Source organism: Poecilia reticulata, chromosome 5 (assembly GCF_904066995.2).
Source record: "Poecilia reticulata chromosome 5, P_reticulata-male-v2, whole genome shotgun sequence".
In the NCBI taxonomy this organism is placed as follows: Eukaryota; Metazoa; Chordata; class Actinopteri; order Cyprinodontiformes; family Poeciliidae; genus Poecilia; species Poecilia reticulata.
Genome location: NC_088834.1, coordinates 17,203,184 through 17,227,659, shown reverse-complemented (window position 1 = coordinate 17,227,659; position 24,476 = coordinate 17,203,184). Strand labels below are relative to the sequence as shown.

Sequence of the window (24,476 nt, the reverse complement as noted above, 5' to 3'; positions counted from 1 at the left end):
AGCTAATAATAAAGTGTATGACAATCAGACAGGTTAACTAATAAATCAGGAAGTCATACAGTAGCTAATAATAAAGTGTATGACAATCAGACAGGTTAACTAATAAATCAGGAAGTCATACAGTAGCTAATAATAAAGTGTATGACAATCAGACAGGTTAACTGAGAAATCAGGAAGTCATACAGTAGCTAATAATAAAGTGTTATTACATTAGCAGCTGTATGACGGTCTAACACTGGCTTAATAAAGATGATTAAATATAAAATATGGTGATCATAGCGTACAATTGTCTGACAGAAATAGCCGTCAGTTTGTCCTACGTGTATCGCGATCTGACAACGTATGATGATCCGACAGATATAGCCATCAGATTGTCATACGTGTATGACAATCTGACAACGCATGGCTATCTGACAGAACAGTGGCAAAGTACGAAATTGCACACGGCGGTGTTGTAGCTATGCTTAGCTGTATTAGTTGTGCGTTCCGGTCGGTAGAAAGATTAGTCATAATAAAATTAATAAAAAAGGTCGATCTTTAAGAGTTCGTGAGATTGTTCACAACATATTCGCGGATATTTAGCGCATTATATAGAGGATCAAGGTATGAAAGTAAGGGATAGAGAATTGAAAAGCTGCTTAACCACTGAAGCTTACGTTTGACTCGGACGCCATCTTGCTCGACCACCTACTGAGTTTCGGTGAGGAGGAGGAGGAGGAGGACGACGAGGAGGAGGAGTTTCGGTGTGGAGGAGGAGGAGGAGGGATTTAAGGGCGGAGTTGCGTCAGGGTGAAACGCATTCACACACATCGGCTCCTCAACGTATTTGGGGGGATAAACCTTTATGTAGTCATTGTTTTTCATCGGCCTGCCTCGTCTGAGTTGACTCTACGTGGAGCGGTTCTGTGGGAGTTTGGACCCGGACACGGACGGCTTTCTAACCAGCTGCCCAACAACCAAGGCTTACCCCTGTTTCAGCACAAGTGAGTTTGATCGTTTTTGCAAGCGCTTCATTTTTCTTTGCTGTCGGTTTTCTTATAGTTGTTTTTTTGTTTTGTTTTGTTTTGTTTTTTTTAAATCGCGTTAATTATATTTTTCTGTATTCAGTCGGCCAGGATGGCGGTCACCCCTAGACGCGTCCGCCTCAAGCCGTGGCTGGTGGCCCAGGTGGACAGCGCTCGGTACCCGGGTCTGGATTGGGTCGACAGGGAGGCCTTGCGCTTCAGGATCCCCTGGAAACACGCCACTAGACACACACCCGAGGACGAGGACACCATATTTAAGGTAAATATTTATTTAAGTTGTCTCGGCTGAAGGAAAATCGGTTTAAAATTAGATTTTATCTTGGGACCCACAACTATATATACTGATTATGCTTCACATATTTATTTTTTTATTGCATTTTTGCTTGTTTGCTATGAGATCTCGACTTTTCTCGGCATCTCGACTTTTTCTCGGCATCTCGACTTTTCTCGTCTCGACGAGACGAGAAAAGTCGAGATGCCGTCGTACATCCGTTTTGATGTACCAATCCGTTTATTACGGATTGGTACATCCGTAATAAACGGCAACAAGCATATCCTACGTTTATTTTTTAAATGTAAGCTTTTTGCATTTTGTGTGAAATATTTTTTGTAAATACACTTAAGCTGTTTTTTTTTTTATTTTTCCTGAAAGTTGTCATGTTGTGATAAATAAAACCGGTGACTTAAATTAAATGTATGCCTCTAACAATCAGTCGTCAGCATCAGTCGCTACCAAATGTTTAAAGTATTTTTAAAATCATTTGTTTTATAAGGTTTGATTTTTGATAGTCACTCTGTAAAGCTACCTGAGCCCAGAAGATAACCTGGTAAAAGTGATCAGATATGATCATTTTCATGTCTGATTATACAGATTTTTTTCTATATTCATTTTAGATGTAAAATATTATTTTATAACATGGTAAAAGTCTTGTTTAATTCAGTTGAAACACAACTTTTCCAATCCTTGCGTTTATTTTGTTGCACATCTTGTGCTTTTTTCACTTATTGTGATCAATGCAACACCAATTGGTGAATATTTAGAACAATAATGAGACGTTCTGGAACATATAAAAATGTACATGGCTCAGCGTAATTGATCTCGCTTCTCTGACTGCTTTGTCCAGGCGTGGGCTGTGGTGACCGGGAAGTTTCAGGAGGGAGTTGATGAACCTGATCCCGCCAAGTGGAAAGCTCAGCTTCGGTGCGCCCTGAACAAAAGCCGTGAATTCAAACTGGTCTATGACGGCACCAAGGAAGTCCCCATGAATCCCTTAAAGGTGTACGATGTCTGCGACATCCCACAACCCAACAGTAACCAAAGTAAGTACAAAGTTCTTCAGATGTTTTAGGGATTTTTATTGTTTTCATCTTTCAATGTTTGTTTGTTTTCTTGTCCTGACAGCTCCTTCAAATGCAGGATCACGTACTCTCTACGATGAGGATTTGGGAGAGGATCCCACACCAGATTCTCTTCCTCCAAATCCATCCAATGGTGATTGTTTACACCCTTGTATTGTTGCAAATATGTGGAGGAATTGATGGAAAGCAAAGAAAACTCCTCTTTCCTCTTTTAGGCATCAGTCCTTCTCCACTCCTCATGTGGTCTCCGATGGGTTCCCGTTCTTCCATGCAGCCTCCCAGCTGTCCACCTTCGAACAAAATCTGGCCCAAAGAGGAGTTTGCAGATGTAAAGATGCCCCCCACGAACATGGATGAGCTGCCCCCCGCCCCTCTGCCCGACCCCATCCTGCAGCCTGCTCCTCTTTCTGACGTCTCCTTTGCCTCTCCGGAAATGTGGATCAGCTCCCTCCCAAGTTAGTGTGAACAACTTTATCCCCTTGCAGAAATCAACTTTTTGTCACATAAAAATTAGTTCACTGAAATTTGTTTTGAAAGTTTAGCTGCAGAATTCAATTCCAAAAATATCTTATTTAGCAAAATGAGGTTTTAAAAACTGAAAAGGGCATGAAATGTTGATTCTTTTCTGAATCAGATTCTCTAAAACAGATAGAAATTATTTTACTATCCATCTTTTCTTAAATCATCCACTAACAGGTTAACTTTGTTAGATCATCTCTTTGTCAGCCTGCAAGATTTTCTGTTTGTTTTTTTTAACCATCACGTTTATGGTAAATTACTAAACCTATCAGTTTACTAAGTCACACATTAATAAATCATTTGGATGTATTAAAAATCACTTTGATCACACAGTCATTAACATGGTAAAGACCAAGTTTCTAGACCTTTGGGAAAATCATCTGAACATGGAGAGTTAAATCAGTGTTTTTACAGTCCCTCATTTTACTGTCTGCCGTCTTTGTATTTTGAAAAGACTGGAACTGCAGCCTCGGGATACACAGTTGCATGTCGCCATGCAGAAGTGACTGAGCTTGTAAAAACCTGTTGGAAGTGTTTTGTCATTCTAAACACTCCTCCTTTGAGGAGCAAGGTTTGTTATCTCGATCTCCACTAAGATCCCTTTCATTAATGCAGACCACATGCAAGATGGAGATAAGAACTCCTGCAACCCCACTTTAAAAAAACAAACTTTTTGTTGCACTTCAGTATTTCAGGTCATGAAATGGGAGTTAAAAACAAATGGTGGTTTCAACCCAGAATTATCCTGATGATCTCTAAGACATTTGGGAAAATATACAACGAACTGAAGAGACAAAAGTATTTTTGGAAGTTGTGCATCATATTTGGGGTAAAATCACTCCAGAAAAGTGTGATTTGATTTGGAGCTACTTTGCCTTAGAACCCGAGTGACTGGTTATATTTGATGGAAGCATAAGTTAAGTATCAATTCATCATGCAAACTATTTCTCAGTCCAACACTCCTAAGAACAGATGTAAATGACGAAGTGAGGAGCATTGTTGTGATATGCTGTGCTGGATGCAAGGAGTCGGGAAGAACAAGACCTTCTTAAAGAGACAGTCGCCCAATTTAAAGGTGTTAAACTGCAAAGTCAAATTTCTTTTAAGTAGAGTTTGAGATGCAGCATTTTTATAACTGAAGTAGTAACTTGTTTGTGACATTTCTGTGCTTTAGGATCTCTAATTTTGTCCCTGTTGTCTGACCCAGTGACAGACTTGGAGGTCCAGTTCCTGTACAGAGGGAAGGAGGTGTCTCCCACTGTGACTGTGAGCAACCCGCTGGGCTGCAGGCTGTTCTCTGGGGACCTGGGGCCCATGGTCAACCAGGAGGAGCTGTTTGGACCCGTGAACCTGGAACAGTTGCGCTTCCCGACAACGGAGCACATGACCAACGACAAGCAGAGGATCTTCACCAATCGGCTGCTGGATGTGATGGACCGAGGTCTGATCCTGGAGATCAGGGGCCACGATATCTACGCAATCCGCCTCTGCCAGTGCAGGGTGTACTGGTCGGGCCCCTGCGCTCCAAACCCGGCGGCGCCAAATCTGATAGAGCGGCAGAAGAAGGTCAAGCTCTTTTCATTGGAGTCGTTTCTCAGCGGTAAGTACAGTTACTTAAGAGTACTGAGTATTAAAACAACAAGAGTGTCTAACTACAGTTTGCTTTATTTTTTTTATTCATGCAGGTGTTGTAGCGCAGCAGCACGGCCAGGCGACCAGCCCTTCTCAGTTTGAAATCAGCCTCTGCTTTGGAGAGGAATGGCCTGATGGAAGACCCAAAGAGCGAAAACTCATCATGGTCCAGGTGAGAAATACAGAACTTTAACTTAAATAATAGCCAAAACTAACATATGGTATAATTTATATATATATTTTTACTTTTTAAACAAAAACAAACTACAGTCTCAAAACCACACCATTTTGATTTCATAAAAACCCAGTAACTCCTCCTGTCTCCTCCAGTAGCTGCTCATGATGAGGCTGGTGTTTGTTATTCTGATTACCAGCAGATCTTGTTGTGTTTTCATGCTTGATTTGTTTAAAAGAGCAGCTCTCTAATCTGAGAATAACATGACACACTAAAAGGCCAGTACTATGTAAAATCATCTCTTCTAGCTTCATGTGAGTTATTCCTTCACACACCTGTCTTTCATGCATGTTTGACAAATCCTTTAATCTCCATTGTCAGCCATTCTGGGGGCCTAAACGCTTGCAAACCTGCTGGGCTCCTCATAAACTACAACTTTAAGGAATCAATTGTTTTAATAAGCTTTTTAAGGAGCTTCTTAAAGAAACAGAGGCTGATTTCAAAGTGTCACACTGCGAAATTTTGCAGCATTTTTCTAACAACTGAAGATCACATTATGACTAATAAATGGCACCATGTACCTGGAGAATGCATGATACCATTCTACTTTCAAAGGAGAAATGGGCCCACAGCATCATAGATCCTCCACCATACTTACCAGGCACTTTGCCACATATTCAGTCCCAGTTTCATCTCACCAAACCTCAAAGTACAAATTACATTTTGATTTCAGTTTAGAAAACCACATGTGTTTTCATGATGGGACAATTTAGTTTTTTTCTTGGTCTGCCTTCCTGATGACATGTTGTCAAGTAGTCGGCACCTAAACTTCATTTGACATGACGGTCCCTCTCAGCGCGTCTTGAAGGCGGCGCTCCAGGTGTTTTGCACGGCTGAATGGTTGCCATGGGAGATTAAAGGATTTCTCAGACATGCATGAAATAATCAAGGCAACACTGCAGGTGTGTTTTTGATGGAGGAATTATAACATGATGTAAAGCTAAAAAAGTGTTTGCTGCATAAAACTGACCCTTTAAAAGTTTCTCACTGCTGATTGGTTTTAAAAAAAAAGGATAGAATGAATCAAAAACAAAATCATGATGAATGTAACGGTAAATTTGTCTTTTGCTCGTGCAGACTGGACTCATTAGACGGTCCTCTGCTTTCCTCTCACTCTTCTCTTGTTCTTCATTCTCACAGGTCATTCCTGTTGTGGCTCGGATGATAAGTGAGATGTTTTCCGGAGACAACAACCTTTCATTTGACAGCAGCAGCGTGCGCCTGCAGATTTCAATCCCAGATATAAAGGACAATATAGTGAGCCACCTGAAGGAGCTGTACACCCTGCTGCAGAACCACCAGGGCCAGGAGGGCTGGGCTCTGGGCCCCAACCCAGGCCTGAACATTGCCCAGGCTCTGCAGACTCAGTGAACCTGTGAACCAACTATTTTGAACAAAACATCAGTATTATTCACCACTGCAGTGTTTTTTTTTTTTTTGTTTTTTCCCTGCCCCTCTGTTTAGGAAACATGTACTTGTATGTAATCCTGATTAGAAGTGTGCACAATATACTTTAGGATTTGTGTTCTGTTCAGCTTTTTCTTGTGAAACTGCTCTACGTCTGTGCAGACGCTGCAGACGGCTGGTGGTTCTGCAGGTCAAAGTCTGCCTCGCTGCAGAGGAATACAGTGATCCCTCACTATAACGCCGTTCACCTTTCGCGGTCTCGCTGCTTCGCAGATTTTTTTGTGCGGTTTTTTTCACAGTGCATTGTGTTCTGCATCCTGATTGGCTAAATAGTCTTCGCGGTTCTTCTCTACCTGTGTGCCAACAACGTTACGGTATTTAAATATAAGTAATACAGATTACATTAGATACAGCAGATGAAAGCTGGAAACTTTGAATGCCTGCTGGAAAAAACTGAAGAGAATCGGCGCAAAACCGACCTGCGGCTCGCTCGGCGAGATCCATCGCTCTGCCGTAGATACAGCTGTGAATCGGGCAGGTTGGAGGAGACGCTTTAATGACACGACTCCGGATCACATTAAGGCCCGATTGATGAACAGGTTTTGTTCTTTGGTTTCAATGTAGAGTATTTAATTATGCTGTATAATAACTTAAAAAAATAAAGGTTACTCTTCGTCGCGGTTTTTGCTTATCGCTGGTTATTTTCGAGGGATCACTGTATTTATCATAGTTAATCAGTTACAGATATTGTTCTGAGTTATCTCCATCTACATCCAATATGTGATCGTCTGACACCACGAGAGGCTTATGAAACTGATCCTACTCACTCTTCTGTAATTTAGTTTTACACTTTTTTTGCATAGAAAAATGCATCCAGCAAGAGATTTTTTTCAAAAATGTAGATGAATGTGAATACGTGTAGGGATGGATATGGATTCTTCTACAGTGCACATAAGGATATTTGGTCTACACGTGGTTCCCCTCTTTATCCTCCTTTGATTTAAGTTAAAACTTTGTATTTTTATTTATTTATCTTTTTTGTGGGAACATTTGAGTTTGACCAGCTGCTGCTCTCCTGGCTTCTCTTTTTCCATATGAAATGTTGAATTTTTTTTTTGTACCCAAAAAAATTTTTTTTTACACAATTTTTTACAATTTTTACAATTTTCTACAATTTTTTGTAGCTAAACTACAAAAAATTGTAGTTTAGCTACATATTGTATCCAAGCAACATTCTAACCCGATAACATTGATATGTATTGTTCTTTTTCTTTGCACTTTGGGGTGCTGAAATGTTTTATGATCTGTCGAATGTATTTACCCAGAGATTGCATGTTTCTTTTTTATCAATAAAAGTACCGTTAAACACATTTTTATGATTACTATCTTACTTTTGATTGGGCTCCAAACGATGACACATGCACAGTGGGGCGGGGGGGAGGGGCTGGAAATTAGACTTTAACCATGATTTACTTTTATTGTTTGTGTGGAGAGATGCTCTTGCATGAGTTTGTGCTGCAGCTGAGTGGCTGAAGGTAAACTAACGTCGATGTGCTGATGTAACACAGCTGGCAGTACAAGTTTCAGCTCAACATGATGTAATGTTTTAGCCCGGATTAAACGCCAGAGCTGAAACTAAACTCCGTCATTAGTGGTGGTAATTTTTACTTTGTATACATTTTGCTGATGGCTCTATTGGAAGGTGAAACTCAACACCAGTCTCAAGTTTTCTCCAATGATTATTCTGGATTTAGTTCCGGCTCTCTTCCCATCTATGAAAGCGAGTTGTTCCTGTCCCTGTTGAACAAAAGAGTTACCACAGCATGATAGCCCCACTACCATGTTTCGCAGTGCTGTGGGTTGATATGCAGCTTCAGTTTTCAGCCACACAAATATGTGCTACTCTGTGTTGGTCTATCACATAAAATCCTTATAAAAAACAAACATCCGTTGCTGTAAAGTACAGCACTGAGCATATAATGAAGATACTAATATGTAAAATAGAGAAACACCTTGCAATCATAAACATGATTCACTGCTACAAAATCTGAAAGCTCGTTTATTAAACGAGGCACCTTGCCCTGTTTACTCTTACATTTCTGCAGATAAGAAAAAGAATTTGAACTTATCAGATCAAATATCTGGCTGTGTAGAAAAAAATATGCCAATATTTGAGACATCATGGTTATTTGTTTATAGACTTACAGCACTGTTTTTAGCTTGTTCGCCTCCAGAGGTGTTATGGCAATAATTACACTGCTGGATGATTTTTATGATGTTTGTGTCAGATAAAGATTGATTTACAGCCTGAAACAAAACAGAAACTCACAAACATCTGAAAGTGAAATGCCTGCAAATGTACAACTATCTTAAGTTTCACTGCTACTGTATTATTTCAGTAGGCCTGTTGGTATTACTTATTAATTTAATTAGTCATCAATTATTTTGCAAAAAGATAAAGGCTTTCTTTTGCTCACAGGCTCCCATGTGACAGAAGTGCATGCTGCATAACCCACTGACGACACTGTTTACTCAATCTATATGCATGTGAAAAAAGACCAGATTTACTGGAGAAAAATGCAAATGCATGACTTTAGCGTGAGAACATAGCTGACAGTATGCTGACATCTGCTGGTGACTGTTTCAGTCAAGCCTTCATTCAAGGTACCAGATTTTCTTTTCATTTATTACAGTGAATTTGGTCTTAATGTATAAATATTCTGGGTTTTTTGAGGGTCTTTGAGCTTCAAAGGCATTTAAACAACAACATGCATGTTTTTGTGTTCCTGTCTTTAGTTTGTCAACTTTTCCCCCATATTTATTGGTTTGCGTTAGCTAGAATTATCAGCAGAAATGATGGCATTTATTTATAGATTCATTGTATCTTGTTGTTTTTAGTTTTTAAAATATACAGCTCTGGAAAACGTTAAGACCCGCTGCACTGAGCCCCGTTGAAAACCTCCTGGTTTTTCCACCAAATGTTGATCTCTGTACTCTTCCTGAGTTAAAAATTATTGTTGTTGTTTCTAAATGAATATGAACTGGTTGGGTTTCCTTGCATTATTTTAGGTCTGAAAGCACTGCATCTTTTTTTGTTGTTATTTTGTCTATTTCTCATTTTCTGCAAATAAATACATTTCATTTTTTTCCAGAGCTGCTTATATTAGTAGTTAACAATTTTACAAAATTGGAAAGATAAATAAACTTAAGAATTTCATTTAGCAGAAAGAGAAATTACTCCCATATTTATAAAACAAATTTTAATACAGTTAAAGATTTGCTTCAAAGATGCAAAGTGTTTATTTTCAAGATTATGATTTCATTAGTTTGTTTAAAGTAAAGTCATCTAACCTAACCACTTCATCTTTGGCAGTAATAGAGCCATCAAGCCCTAACAAACAATTAATCTTTTATTACTGTGGATGTATTGTAGACCTCTCTACTTAGCAAACTTTTTCACATTCTGTCATGTCAGATGGAGACGAGGTCTAAATGGCCATCCCTGTCTCTCTTCTCTGTGCGTCAGAGCTCGCTATGAAGCCATGTAGCGATAGCTAGCAAAACTACTACTAACCCTACACACACCACAAACTCTAACTAACACACTTATAGTCTAAAAAACCCATCGAAACACTCTTTGTAAAATCCACAGCATCGCTGCACCCTAGTCTCTTGCCGTATCCAAACCCCCCCGCCCCATCCTCTCCTCGTCTCTCTCCACATGTCTCCGTTCTACCTAGCAACAGACCGTCAACACTTTTTCATTGGTTGTTACGAAATGTGGTACATTTAGACCCCACAAAATAAGGCGGAAATGATCGATCTTATTTCTGGCTTTATTTTGAAGTAAATAACCACAAAACCAATATAAAAACACCACTTTTATAAAGCTTGAAGTCCGTGCCGTCCAACAGAGTTGAAATGAAAACTCGGTATGCCGTCCGTGTTATTCTAGAGTAGATTCTTCTTCCCAGTTTCTCCCCCCAGGCTCCCCTTCAGTGCTTTCCAACACACCAATCCTGAAACTCACAGTCATTAGCATCACAGAGGCATGAAACTGTCAGGACAGAAACTAAACATGGAGATGCAGAGGACACGAGGGGCAGGATCCGCAGGGTTTCAGGGTTTAGTTTTGTTACAGTCAGCCTGGTTTGCCTCTGTGACAGCTGACCCTACTGTCACACAGACCTAAATGTTACCAGTTTCCTTTGGAGCTGCTGCTGGAGGGTCACAGAAGAGCTCCAGCTAATTGACATCCATATATGGCTGGCAAACCTCCTCAGCGGGCCGTTCCATTTGTTTGCCAAGGGACGGGGAAATGTGGTTTTCTTTCATTTAATCTGACAATTTCTTTAATGTTTCTTCTATTTGGTAGTTTAATTCTAATGTTTGTTTAATTTAAAGATTTGGTTTAGGTTTTTGTATGTTTAATTACCCCTTGTGTGTCAGCTGTGGTCTGATCAGCCACTATTTAAGCTCCCCTCATGTCTTGTTTGTTAGGTCAGTTTTGTGCTTGAGTTCTTTGTGTTACTACCTGAGTTGGAGTTTGTTATGTTGACTTCAGTTTTTGGGCCCAGTTCTTCATTGTTGTATTATTTTTGAACTTTTTTGTAATAAATTAAGATTATTTTTGGATTCCATTCAGTGTCTCTCTGGCTGATTTATGTAAGAACCCTCACAGCCTCCTAATGTTTTTTATTTTTCTTTGCAGTGAAAAATCCCTTTGTTCCTGACAGTTTCCTAAAATATGAAACTAAACAAACTGAAAACTGACAGACATTTAAAAATAATTTTGATAAAAAAGGACATTTGTCTCTGTTTCTGAGCACTCTTACTTAAAAACACAAACACTCTCATGCAACATGCGTACAGAGAAACAGGTCCAATCAGGCACAAATATACAGAATTACAGTTTATTCTGGAATGTGGGTGACTCATTTCATTTGTTTTCTTAATCTTACTTTTTATTATTATTGCTTTATTTGTCACTGGTGTCATTTCCTTGGTTCCCTCCAACCGTTTGTTTGATATTTTGTCACTTATAGTTGCTATGGCCTCAGAAAATTGGACTCATGTTCTCCTAATCCAGCTCACATGACAATTTTAGAGTTACAGAATTTTAGTAACTCTGATCATGTTTAGCCAATTTAGTTTGTTGATATGGAGGCAAGTTATAACAAATGTCATGTCCAGGCACTTTACCAGTCAAATGAATCCAAATCAGAAACCAGAAAAGGGAATTGAAACAATCTAAATATAAAAAAAGAATTATATATATATATGTGCGTGCGTGCGTGCGTGCGTGCGTGCGTGCGCGTGCGTGCGTGCGTGCGTGTGTGTGTGTGTGTGTGTGTGTGTGTAGCCCCGGTAACCATCACTGTGGCAGATGTCCAAGACAGAGTCTCGGGTATGAAAAACTGGACAGCACCAGGACCTGACATGATCCATGCCTACTGGCTTAAGAAACTCACTGCCCTCCATGAGCGACTGGCAGCTCAACTGAACCAGCTGCTACAAAATGGGACTCACCCTGAATGGTTAACTGAAGGGCGTACAATCCTGATACAGAAGGACCCCTCAAAGGGTTCAGTCCCATCCAACTATCGGCCAATAACCTGTCTCTCTACAACATGGAAGCTCATGTCAGGCATCATAGCGGCTAAGATAAGGGGTAAATACATGAGCAAGGCACAGAAGGGCATAGGCATAAATAGCAGAGGAGCCAAACACCAACTCCTTGTACACCACACAGTCGCCCGAGACTGCAAAACCCGACACACCAACCTGTGTACCGCTTGAATTGATTACAAGAAAGCCTATGACTCAATGCCACACACTTGGATCATTGAATGCTTAGAGATGTACAACATCAATAGGACTCTAAGAGCCTTCATTGCAAACTCGATGGGGCTGTGGAAAACCACCCTTGAAGCCAACTGCAAACCACTTGCACAAGTGTCCATCAAATGTGGCATATACCAAGGAGATGCTCTGTCCCCACTGCTGTTCTGCATAGGCCTGAACCCTCTCAGCCAAATCATCAACAAGACTGGCTACGGATACCGACTCAAGAATGGGGCCACGATCAGTCACCTCCTCTACATGGATGACATCAAGCTGTACGCCAAGAGCGAGCGAGACATCGACTCACTGATCCACACCACCAGGATCTACAGCACTGACATTGGGATGTCATTCGGACTAGAGAAGTGTGGTCGGATGGTTACAAAGAGAGGGAAGGTCGCTCACACAGAAGGGGTCTCAGTCCCAGGAGGAACAATAGCAGACATAGAGCACAGCTACAAGTACCTGGGAATATCACAAGCAAATGGCAACCTCGATGAGGTCACAAGGAAAGGAGCCACAGCCAAATACCTCCAACGAATAAGGCAAGTCCTGAGAAGCCAGCTCAATGGCAAGAACAAGATCCGTGCAATAAACAGCTATGCCTTACCAGTAATCAGATACCCTGCCGGAATAATTAGCTGGCCAATGGAAGAGATGAAGGCCACGGATGTTAAGACTAGGAAGCTACAAACCATGCATGGAGGATTCCACCCCAAATCCAGCACCCTGAGACTGTACACGAGCCATAACGAAGGAGGCAGAGGACTAGTGAGTGTGAGAGCCACTGTCCAGGATGAAACATCCAAGATCCATAAATACATCAAGGACAAAGCCTCAACGGACAATGTGCTCAGCGAATGTCTCTGGCAATGGGGAACAGAAGACAAGGTGCTGGAAGTACCATCATGGGAGGACAGCTACAAGTACCTGGGAATACCACAAGCAAATGGCAACCTCGATGAGGTCACAAGGAAAGGAGCCACAGCCAAATACCTCCAACGAATAAGGCAAGTCCTGAGAAGCCAGCTCAATGGCAAGAACAAGATCCGTGCAATAAACAGCTATGCCTTACCAGTAATCAGATACCCTGCCGGAATAATTAGCTGGCCAATGGAAGAGATGAAGGCCACGGATGTTAAGACTAGGAAGCTACAAACCATGCATGGAGGATTCCACCCCAAATCCAGCACCCTGAGACTGTACACGAGCCATAACGAAGGAGGCAGAGGACTAGTGAGTGTGAGAGCCACTGTCCAGGATGAAACATCCAAGATCCATAAATACATCAAGGACAAAGCCTCAACGGACGATGTGCTCAGCGAATGTCTCTGGCAATGGGGAACAGAAGACAAGGTGCTGGAAGTACCATCATGGGAGGACAAGCCCCTACATGGGATGTACCACCGACAAATAACTGAAGTGGCTGATGTCAGGAAAACCTACCAATGGCTGGAGAAAGCTGGACTCAAGGACAGCACAGAGGCTCTCATCCTGGCCGCCCAGGAACAGGCCCTAAACACCAGAGCAATAGAGGCTCAGATCTACCACACCAGACAAGACCCAAGGTGTAGGTTGTGCAAGGAGGCCCCTGAGACAGTCCAGCACATAATAGCAGGGTGCAAGATGCTGGCAGGGAAAGCATACATGGAACGACATAACCAAGTGGCGGGCATAGTGTACAGGAACATCTGTGCAGAATATGGACTGGAAGCCCCGAGATCAAAGTGGGGAATACCCCCAAAAGTGGTGGAGAATGACCGAGCTAAGATCCTGTGGGACTTCCAGATCCAGACAGACAAGATGGTAATGGCAAACCAACCCGACATTGTGGTGGTGGATAAAGAACAGAGGAAAGCCGTTGTGGTGGATGTAGCAATACCAAGTGTCTACAACATCAGGAAAAAGGAGCATGAGAAATTGGAGAAATACCAGGGCCTCAGGGAGGAACTGGAAAAGACCTGGAAGGTGAAGACCACAGTGGTGCCTGTGGTCATCGGGGCCCTCGGGGCAGTCACCCCCAAACTGGAGCAGTGGCTCAAACAGATCCCAGGAACAACATCAGACATCTCAGTCCAGAAATGTGCAGTTCTAGGCACAGCCAAGATACTGCGCAGAACCCTCAAGCTCCCAGGCCTCTGGTAGAGGACCCGAGCTCAGAGGATGAAACAGACCACCCGCGGAGGGTGAGAAGGGAATTTTTTTTATGTGTGTGTGTGTGTGCGTGTGTGTGTGTGTGTGTGTGTGTGTGGCATCCAAACAAACAGATGAAAAGTTGAATGGAAAGAAAAGGTGCAGCAGAAAAATCTGAACAATTATTAAAGATTACTCTGAGTGTAATGAATGTAAATGAATGTGTGTACCGGTAGTTCAGCCTAAAAGCCTAAAATTTTGTTTATGAGGCACAGATTCATGCTTAAAATATTCCGTTTGATTTACCAACATGCTTGTCATGAAGGCAGCTAAAGATTACAATGTGACCCTGCAACATCAACTACTTAGATTTCAATATTTAACACTAATAAATTGTGAAAATAACAATAGAAACAACAAAAGCTGGTCAGCCATTACAAGACCTGTGCAACTGTTTGCAATTTGCAGCAAAAACATCCTGGAGTCTTTCTGCATGCACTTTGTATGTGTGGTCATGGGTACTCCGGCTTCTGCCAACAGTTCAAAAACATTCATTAATCTAGGTCACGGTGTCAAACTCTAGTCTTCAAGGGCCACTACTGCAGTTTTTAGATGTGCCGCAGGAATGAAATGGCTTAATGAAATCCTCCTTGTGTAGATACGTCTGCAGAGCCTTGCTAATTACCTAATTATTGTATTCAGGTGTGCTGCAGCAGAGGTACATCTAAAAGTTGCAGCACAGTGGCCCTCCAAGACTGGAACGTGACACCTGTTCTCTGGCTTGTCCTTAGGTGAGTGTGTTCATGGCTGTTTGTCCTCTGTCTGTGTTTGGCTGGAGAACTTTCCAGCCAAACACCAAAAACAACATATTTAATAATAAAGAATTGTTATATATAAAAAAAATTGTTCACTACTCGGATTGTCAGTTTAGTAGCTGCAATGCTTAAAAAAAAAAAAAAAGTCAAGGAAGGTAGAGTACATATTTCGTAGTTACTCATGTTCAGATCAGGATTCTCTTCGTCTTGGATTAGTGCTACTCAATTCCAGTCCTCACGACCCCCCCACCTCCCTGCTCTGCATGTTTTAGATGTGCCTCTATTCCAGAACAGCTAATTGAAATGATTGCATAACCATCAAGTACTGCAGAAGCCTATTAATTACCCACAGATGCAATCCAGGTGTGTGGCAGAAGGGAAACTCCTAAAACATGCTGGACAGGGGGGCGAGAGGACCGGAATTGAGAAACTCTGGTCTTGGACTGAATCGCTTACATCCTGTCCATTTTTTGAACATCGTGACAAACTCAACACCGCGCTGCTCAGAAAGTGTATAAGGTTCCATTTGTGTCAAAAATGAGTAGAAGTCATATGACACAAATGGAACCTCATACTAGGGCGTGACGTCACGTCTACCTGAGTTTCGGTGAGGTCGAGGGATTTAAGGGCACAGCCGAGTGAGGGAGAGACGTATCGGCTTCTCAATGTGCTTAGGGGGATAAACGTGGGGTCCGTGGGAGTGGAGTGGGTCCGTGGGAGTTTGGACCCGCACGCGGGACACGGACGGCTTTCTTCCCAGCTGCCCAACAAGGAAGGCTTACTCAGCACAGGTGAGTTTGATCGTTTTTACAAGCGTTTCATTTTTATTTGCTGTTGGTTTTCTTGCCGCATTATTACTGCTCATTTAAAGGTTTACGAATCTTTTGGAAGTAAATTAGTTGCACCGTGGTAGTAAGTTAAAGGCCTCCCTGTCGGTCAGAGGGAAGAAGCCAGGCAGCTTCCAAACGTTTGGAAAATCCGGATTTGTGGTGTTGCATTGTTTAGTGGATTGGCAGTTTAGAAAATTACACTCGTAACAGGGCGGACTAGCTGGTTTATAGCTAACTGTTTTTTTTTTGTTTTTTTTTTATCGCTTTAATTATATTTTTCTGTATTCAGTCGGCCAGGATGGCGGTCACCCCTAGACGCGTCCGCCTCAAGCCGTGGCTTTTGGCCCAGGTGGACAGCGCTCGGTACCCGGGTCTGGATTGGGTCGACAGGGAGGCCTTGCGCTTCAGGATCCCCTGGAAACAGGCCTTTAAATACCCAGCCGAGGACGAGGACACCATATTTAAGGTAAATATTTATTTGGATTGTCTCGGCTGAAGGAAAATGTTTGAAATGAGAAGATTTTATCTTGGGACCCACAACTATTACTGATTATGCTTCATTATTCATATATTTTTATTGCATTTTAGCTTGTTTGCTAAGAGATCCCGACTTTTCTCGAGATGCTGAGAAACTTTATCCGTATCAGGATCGGTACATAACGACATGATCACAGTGATGGAGGACACGCACTCATGGGGTGGATGGATGTATATACTTTTATTTCGGACTTGAGTATAAACGCATCAAATCGGTGCTTGACAGCAGACGTGGTTTTTGTATAAGAGACATCTGAAGAGTTTTCAGTGCGCGGGGACTCATTCGGTGCAAGTCCGACTTGGTAGTTTTGGTTGAATTCATTAATAACCAGCTGCAGTCCTCTGGACAGCTACACGGTTAAAGATGGATGTACGCTAAATGCAGAGAGCATGGACTTCGTGTGAGAAAAGATGTGCGCTTGTTGTTAAAGGAATTGGATCCCAAAGGATTGGTTGTCTCTTTGCATTTGCATAATACTAGTCTTCCTCCATGATCTATGTAGACGCACTCTGCCACGTTTACCGCATAAAAAAGCCTTTCCAACCAAAAAAAACCTCGCGATTTTTCAAACAATTCGCGAGATCTCGAGTAACTAAGTCGGGATTTCTTTTCTTTTTTTTTTCTCCATGACCTTTTAGGGCAGGGGTGTCCAAAGTCGGTCCTCGAGGGCCGGCATCCTGCATGTTTTAGTTTTCTCCCTGGTGCTAGTAACAACCTTGTCAGTGTTCCTCTTAGGCCTCTAACGAGCCATCATTTGATCCAGGTGCGTTAAACCAGGGAGAGAACTAAAGCTTGCAGGATGCCAGCCCTCGAGGACCAACTTTGGGCACCCCTGCTTTAGGGCTCTGTAATAAACGGCAACAAGCCAGCATCTTTTTCAAATGAGTTTTTTTTTTGCATTTTATACATTGTGTGAAATATTTTCTGTAAATACACTTGAGCTGTTTTTTTTTTTTCCCTGAAATTGTGATAAATAAAACCAGTGACTTAAATTAAATGTGTCTCTAACAATCAATTGTCAGCATCTGTCGCTACCTGATATTAAATTATTTTTAAAATTGTTTTATAAGGTTTGATTTTGATGCTACCTGAGCCCAGAAGAGAGCCTGGTAAAAGTGATCAGACCTGATCATTTTCATGTCTGATCATACAGATTTTTGTATTCATTTTAAATTATTTAAAGTTTCATTTTATAACAAGTCTTAATTCAGTTGACACAACTATTCCAACCCTTGCATTTATTTTGTTGCACGTCTTATGCTTTTTGCACTTATTGTGATCAATGCACCACCAATTGGTGAATATTTAGAACAATGAGTCATTCTGGAACATATAAAAATGTACGTGGTGCAGCGTAATTGATCTCACTTCTCTGACTGCTTTATCCAGGCATGGTCTGTGGTGACCGGGAAGTTTCAGGAGGGAGTTGATGAACCTAATCCCACCAAGTGGAAATCTCGGCTTCGGTGTGCCCTGAACAAAAGCAGTGAATTCAAACTGGTCTATGACGGCACCAAGGAAGTCCCCATGAATCCCTTTAAGGTGTACGAAGTCTGCGACATCCCACAACCCAACAGTAAGTACAAAGTTCTTCAGATGTTTTAGGGATTTTTATTGTTTTCAATGTTTGCTTTCTTGTCCTGACAGCTCCTTCAGATGCAGAATCACGTACTCTCTACGATGAGGATTTGGGAGAGGATCCCACACCAGATTCTCTTCCTCCAAATCCATCCAATGGTGATTGTTTACACCCTTATATTGTTGCAAATATGTGGAGGAATTGATGGAAAACTCCTCTTTCCTCTATTAGGCACCAGTCCTCCTCCATTCCTCATGTGGTCTCCGATGGGTTCCCGTTCTTCCATGCAGCCTCCCAGCTGTCCACCTTCAAACGAGGTCTGGCCCAAAGAGGAGTTTGCAGATGTAAAGATGCCCCCCACGAACATGGATGAGCTGCCCCCCGCCCCTCTGCCCGACCCCATCCTGCAGCCTGCTCCTCTTTCTGACGTCTTCTTTGCCTCTCCAGAAATGTGGATCAGCTCCCTCCCAAGTTAGTGTGAACAACTTTATCCCCTTGCAGAAATCAACTTTTTGTCACATAAAAATTAGTTCACTGAAATTTGTTTTGAAAGTTTAGCTGCAGAATTCAATTTCAAAAAAATAAAAAATTAGCAAAAGTTTTAAAAGCTGAAAAGGGCATGAGATGTTGATCTTCTGGATCAAGTTCTCTAAAACAGAAATTATTTTACTATCCATCCTTTATCCACTAACAGGTTAACTTTGCCAGATCATCTTTGTCAGCCTGCAAGATATTTTTATTTTTTTTATCCCATTACGTTTATGGTAAATTACTAAACCTATCGGTTCACCAAGTCGCATATTAATAAATCATTTGGATGTATTAAAAACCACATTGGTCACAGTCATTAATAGACGTGGTAAAGACCAAGTTTCTAGACGGTTGGGAAAATCATCTGAACATGGAGAGTTAAATCTGTTTTTACAGTCCCTCATTTTACTGTCTGCAGTCTTTGTATTTTGAAAAGAGAAACTCAGTTTAAAAATCTTAAGATGAATGTTACTGAATTCTTCAGACAGTGATGGGTATTTTAAGTTCTTTAGCTTTAAGTCATAACAATGCTCCATAATCAGAAACATACCCGGAGTGGTGTTTTGAGTCCTTCATCTCCCATAGCAACTATTCTGGTGCTAAAACACTTGCTCATACAAGGTGAAACCTATGTATCGTATTTTCCACACTATAAGGCGTACTAAAAACCTTCAATTTCCTCAAAAGCTGACGGTGTGCCTTTATATATGGATGCAGACGGTGCATGCTGGGATAGTTGTCAGAACGATGGTTTGTAATCCATTACTAAAGTTTGACTGGTCTTTCTACCTACCAACCGTCTAGAATCGGGTCGTCAGCAGGTCATTTAGCAAAAAGTTCTCCACAAACATGCGGTGCGCGAAAGAAGGGTGACCATTGTCCGGCCCAGTCACGGAATCGCCCACCGGAGTTGAACTGTTTTGTTGACATTCCTGTTGGTGAGGCTCCATCTAGTGGATGCATAACTTAACTCTAGCCTCTACTGTAGCGTCTATTCTCTGCGCCTTGTATATCAAGTTTTAAAATAGGCCATTCATTGAAGGTGCACCTTAGAGTGTGGTAAATGCGGTACACAAATGGCTTCCACCCATTCCCACACCTTTCCCCTCTCAGCTCCTGCAGACTAGCAGTAGTGATTAGTAAACACCTGGCGGAACTGTAGGTCTGCTAAGTTCATCATGCAAACTATTTCTCAGTCCAACACTCCTAAGAACAGATGTAAATGACGAAGTAAGGAGCATTGTTGTGCTAGATGCAGGGAGTAGGGAAGAACAAGACTTTCTTAAAGAGACAGTCGCCCAATTTAAAGGTGTTAAACTGCAAAGTCAAATTTCTTTAGTGTTTGATAGATGCAGCATTTTTATAACTGAAGTAGTAACTTGTTTGTGACATTTCTGTGCTTTAGGATCTCTAATTTTGTCCCTGTTGTCTGACCCAGTGACGGACTTGGAGGTCCAGTTCCTGTACAGAGGGAAGGAGGTGTCTCCCACTGTGACTGTGAGCAACCCGCTGGGCTGTAGGCTGTTCTCTGGGGACCTGGGGCCCCTGGTCAACCAGGAGGAGCTGTTTGGACCGGTGAACCTGGAACAGTTGCGCTTCCCGACCACGGAGCACATGATCAACGACAAGCAAAGGATCTTCACCAATCGGCTGCTGGATGTGATGGACCGAGGTCTGATCCTGGAGATCAGGGGCCACGATATCTACGCAATCCGCCTCTGCCAGTGCAGGGTGTACTGGTCGGGCCCCTGCGCTCCAAACCCGGCGGCGCCAAATCTGATAGAGCGGCAGAAGAAGGTCAAGCTCTTTTCATTGGAGTCGTTTCTCAGCGGTAAGTACAGTTAAGAGTACTAAGTATTAAAACGACAAGAGTGTCTTCACCCAAGTAACACATTTAAAATGTTGATGCAGACGCAAGGTCATCATTTGAACTTTTCTAAAGTTTAATGCAATATTTTTACCATCAGAGGACAAATATCAATGTGTGTCATCTTTCCCCACAACCTGTAGCGACCATGAGGAATAGTAGCAACAGTCTAAAAGATATTGAAAAATTAAGTATTTTCCAGTTTTGGACAAACTTCATTTCTTGTTTCTTTGTCCAACAGTTGGATTGATCTGTTTCTCCATCCATTAATCAACCCAGCATCCATCGATCAGTGATTTATTTGTCCTTCTACAAATCTCCATCATTCATCTACACATCAGTTCATACGTTTATCTGCCCATGTTTTTTATGATACATTTATCAGTTAATAAATATAAATCTAGGCTGCAGAAGAATTCAAAGTTCTAAAGATGTTAGTGTGTGTAGGAACCCTGTGATGAGGTTTGAAGTGACATAACTACAGTTTGCTTTATTTATGCAGGTGTTGTAGCGCAGCAGCGTGGCCAGGCGACCAGCCCTCCTCAGTTTGAAATCAGCCTCTGCTTTGGAGAGGAATGGCCTGATGGAAGACCCAAAGAGCGAAAACTCATCATGGTCCAGGTGAGAAATGCAGGAATCTAACTTGAATAATAGCCAAAACTAACATATGGTATAATTTATATATAAATTTTTCCTTTTTAAACAAAAACATTGAGAAACTACAGTCTCAAAACCACACCATTTTGATTCCATAAAAACCCAGTAACTCCTCCCGTCTCCTCCAGTAGCTGCTCATGATGAGGCTGGTGTTTGTTATTCTGAATTACCAGCAGATCTTGTTGTGTTTTCATGCTTGACTTGTTTAAAAGAGCAGCTCTCTAATCTGAGAATAACATGACACACTAAAAGACCAGTACTATGTAAAATCATCTCTTCTAGCTTCATGTCAGTTATTCCTTCACACACCTGCAGTGTTTGTCTTTCATGCATGTTTGACAAATCCTTTAATCTCCATTGTCAGCCATTCTGGGGGCCTAAACACTTGCAAACCTGCTGGGCTCCTCATAAACCACAACTTTAAGGAATCAATGGTTTTAAAAAAGGTTAATTGTTGTGAAGGTGGAGTGTCAGAATAGGAGCTTCTTAAAGAAACGGAGGCTGATTTCAACGTGTCACACTGCGAAATTTTGCAGCATTTTTCTAACAACTGAAGATCACATTATGACTAATAAATGGCACCATGTACCTGGAGAATGCATGATACCATTCTACTTTCAAAGGAGAAACGGACCCACAGCATCATAGATCCTCCACCATACCAGGCACTTTGCCACATATTCAGTCCCAGTTTCATCTCACCAAACCTCAAAGTACAAATTACATTTTGATTTCAGTTTAGAAAACCACATTTGTTTTCATGATGGGACAATTTAGTTTTTTCTTGGTCTGCCTTCCTGATGACATGTTAAGTAGTCGGCACCTAAACTTCATTTGACATGACGGTCCCTCTCAGCACGTCTTGAAGGCGGCGCTCCAGGCGTTTTGCACGGCTGAATGGTTGCCATGGGAGATTAAAGGATTTCTCAGACATGCATGAAATAATCAAGGCAACACTGCAGGTGTGTTTTTGATGGAGGAATTATAACATGATGCAAAGCTAAAAAAGTTTGCATAATACTGCCCTTTTAAAAGTTTCTCACTGCTGATTGGGTTTTAAACAAAAGCATAGAATGAGTCAAATGAAAAATCATGATGAGTCTAACAGTACATTTGTCTTTTGCTCGTGCAGACTGGACTCATTAGGTCCTGCTTTCCTTGTTCTTCACCCTCTCAGGTCATTCCTGTTGTGGCTCGGATTGTAAGCGAGATGTTTTCCGGAGACGGCAACCTTTCATATGACAGCAGCGTGCGCCTGCAGATTTCAATCCCAGATTTAAAGGACAGTATAGTGAGCCACCTGAAGGAGCTGTACACCCTGCTGCAGAACCACCAGGGCCAGGCTCTGCACACTCAGTGAAGCTGTAAATCAACTATTTTGTACAAAACATCAAGAGCTTTTTCTTGTGAAATTGCATTACGCATAAGTGCATTAGTCTGTGCAGATGGCTTGTGGTTCTGCAGGTCAAAGTCTGCCTCGCTGCAAAGGAATATTGTAGAAAATAAAATTGCTAACTTCTGGCTCGTTGTATTCTCGTCATCCTTTTCCTCCCCGATTCAATGATTCCATGTATGGAAATGAAAGCCAGCTAACGCTGCATGTCGTACTTTTTCAGAGCTGATTGTAACGTTTAAAAGTATAAAATCACATTGACAAGACGCTTCAAACACCCTAAAACACGCAGTCATTTATCTGAGACAAATGGAAAAGGGAGTGGGGTGGAGGCAAAGATGTCTTTGGAGAATTGCAAAAGCAAATCTAGTTTGTTCCTCACCTGCACAAATTTTTATAGTAAAGGCATATTCTTCAATTTATTCAAATAAGGCAGTGGTCCCCAAACTTTGGTCCAGCCCCCTGAACAATACAAGTGAGCGTTTAGATTTTTTTTGTTTATAAACTTACAGCACTGTTTTTGGCTTGTACGCCTCCAGAGGTGTTGAGGCAATAATTACATAACTGATTTTTATGTTTGTCAGATGAAGATTAATTTACAGCCTGAAACGAAACAAACATCTGATAGTGAAATGCCTGCAATTGTACAACTCATGTTTTACTGCTTCTGCATTATTTCAGTAGGCCTGTTTGTATTAATTTGATCAGTTATCTTGCAAAAGTTTTTTTTACTCACAGGCTCCCATGTGACAGAAGTGCATGCTGCATAACCCACTGACGACACTGTTTACTCAATCTATATGCATGTGAAAAAAGACCAGATTTACTGGAGAAAAATGCAAATGCATGACTTTAGCGTGAGAACATGGCTGACAGTATGCTGACATCTGCTGGTGACTGTTTCAGTCAAGCCTTCATTCAAGGTACCAGATTTTTTTCATTTATTGAATTTGGTCTTGATGTATGAATATTCTGGGTTTTTTGAGGGTCTTTGAGCTTCAAAGGCATTTAAACGACATGCCTGTTTTTGTGTTCCTGTCTTTAGTATATATTTTTTTGTCAATTTTTCCCACCATATTTATTGGTTTGCTTTAGCTAGAGTTATCAGCAGAAATGATGGCATTTAATTGTATCTTGTTTTTAGATTTTAAAATATACAGCTCTGGAAAACGTTAAGACCCACTGCACTGAGCCCCGTTGAAAACCTGGTTTTTCCAACAAATGTTCTCTGAACTTTCTGCATGGAGTCTCTTTCTAGTTTATTATGAGTCTTAGTTTCTGTAGTGTTGGAATTATTTCCAGCTGCCCTTGTTTTTCTGCTCTCACTCTTTTGTATCTTCCCAGTCTCTCCCTGTCCCCCAGTCTCTCCTGCTCCTGCCACTCTCACCTTTGGTCTTTGTTTCGCTTTCCCTCTCATTCTCTACCACAACTTGCAAGATCCTCATGTTCACTCCTGTCTTTAAGCTATGATTCTGAAGACAAAAGTTTGTGCAACATGGTCACAATCACTTGTAAGTTTTTAAATCCCTAGAACTGCATTATCTCGAACCTGTCTGAATCCGGCACGAAACGATGAAAATCATCTAAGAAGCCGCAGGCGGCCGACAACCGAAATGATTCACCTTGAGCCATAACCCACACAGTCTCCCCTTTAGGGCTTTCCAACACCCCCATCTCTAAACCCAGTCATTAGCATCACAGAGGTAACGAGAGCATGAAACTCTCAGGACAGAAACTAAATATGGAGATGCGGAGGACACGAGGGGGAAGGCTCCGCAGGGCTTCAGGGTTTGGTTTTGTAATTGTCAGCCTGGTTTGTTTCCTTCTACTCACAGAATCATGATCCAACAGCTTTCTTTGTTTTGTTTTTTTTTGTTGTTGTTGTAGTGGAAAATCCCTTTGTTCCTGCCAGGCAAGGCAAGTCAGCAATGAGTAACGCTTCTTTTCCTAACATATGAAACTACACAAACTGAAAACTGACAGACATTTAAAAATAATTTGATGACAAAGGACATTTGTCTCTGTTTCTGACCACTCTTACAAACACAAACCTACTCATGCAACATGCGTACAGAGAAGCAGGTCCAATCAGGCACAAATATACAGAATTAG

General features: G+C 41.6%; 2 protein-coding genes across 3 annotated transcripts; both read left to right on the top strand.

The window, feature by feature from the left end:
* The first annotated feature begins 111 nt into the window (after positions 1–111).
* On the top strand, positions 112–6,298 carry LOC145551707 (interferon regulatory factor 6-like). Its single transcript, XM_081607191.1, has 8 exons — positions 112–983; positions 1,108–1,284; positions 2,150–2,345; positions 2,428–2,517; positions 2,600–2,839; positions 4,111–4,503; positions 4,589–4,707; positions 5,911–6,298. The coding sequence occupies exons 2-8, from the start codon at positions 1,117–1,119 to the stop codon at positions 6,139–6,141; spliced, it is 1,437 nt and encodes a 478-aa protein (XP_081463317.1). The 5' UTR covers positions 112–983; positions 1,108–1,116; the 3' UTR covers positions 6,142–6,298.
* An 8,533-nt stretch (positions 6,299–14,831) lies between these two features.
* Positions 14,832–22,492, top strand: LOC103461356 (interferon regulatory factor 6-like). Of its 2 annotated transcripts, XM_081607189.1 has the most exons (9): positions 14,832–14,945; positions 15,645–15,760; positions 16,089–16,265; positions 17,727–17,913; positions 17,985–18,074; positions 18,148–18,387; positions 19,886–20,278; positions 20,817–20,935; positions 22,149–22,492. In XM_081607189.1, the coding sequence occupies exons 3-9, from the start codon at positions 16,098–16,100 to the stop codon at positions 22,329–22,331; spliced, it is 1,380 nt and encodes a 459-aa protein (XP_081463315.1). In that variant the 5' UTR covers positions 14,832–14,945; positions 15,645–15,760; positions 16,089–16,097; the 3' UTR covers positions 22,332–22,492. The 2 variants fall into 2 exon arrangements, with proteins under 2 accessions (XP_081463315.1, XP_081463316.1); XM_081607190.1 differs by lacking the exon at positions 15,645–15,760 and having other exon boundaries at positions 14,835–14,945.
* Positions 22,493–24,476: the final 1,984 nt, after the last annotated feature.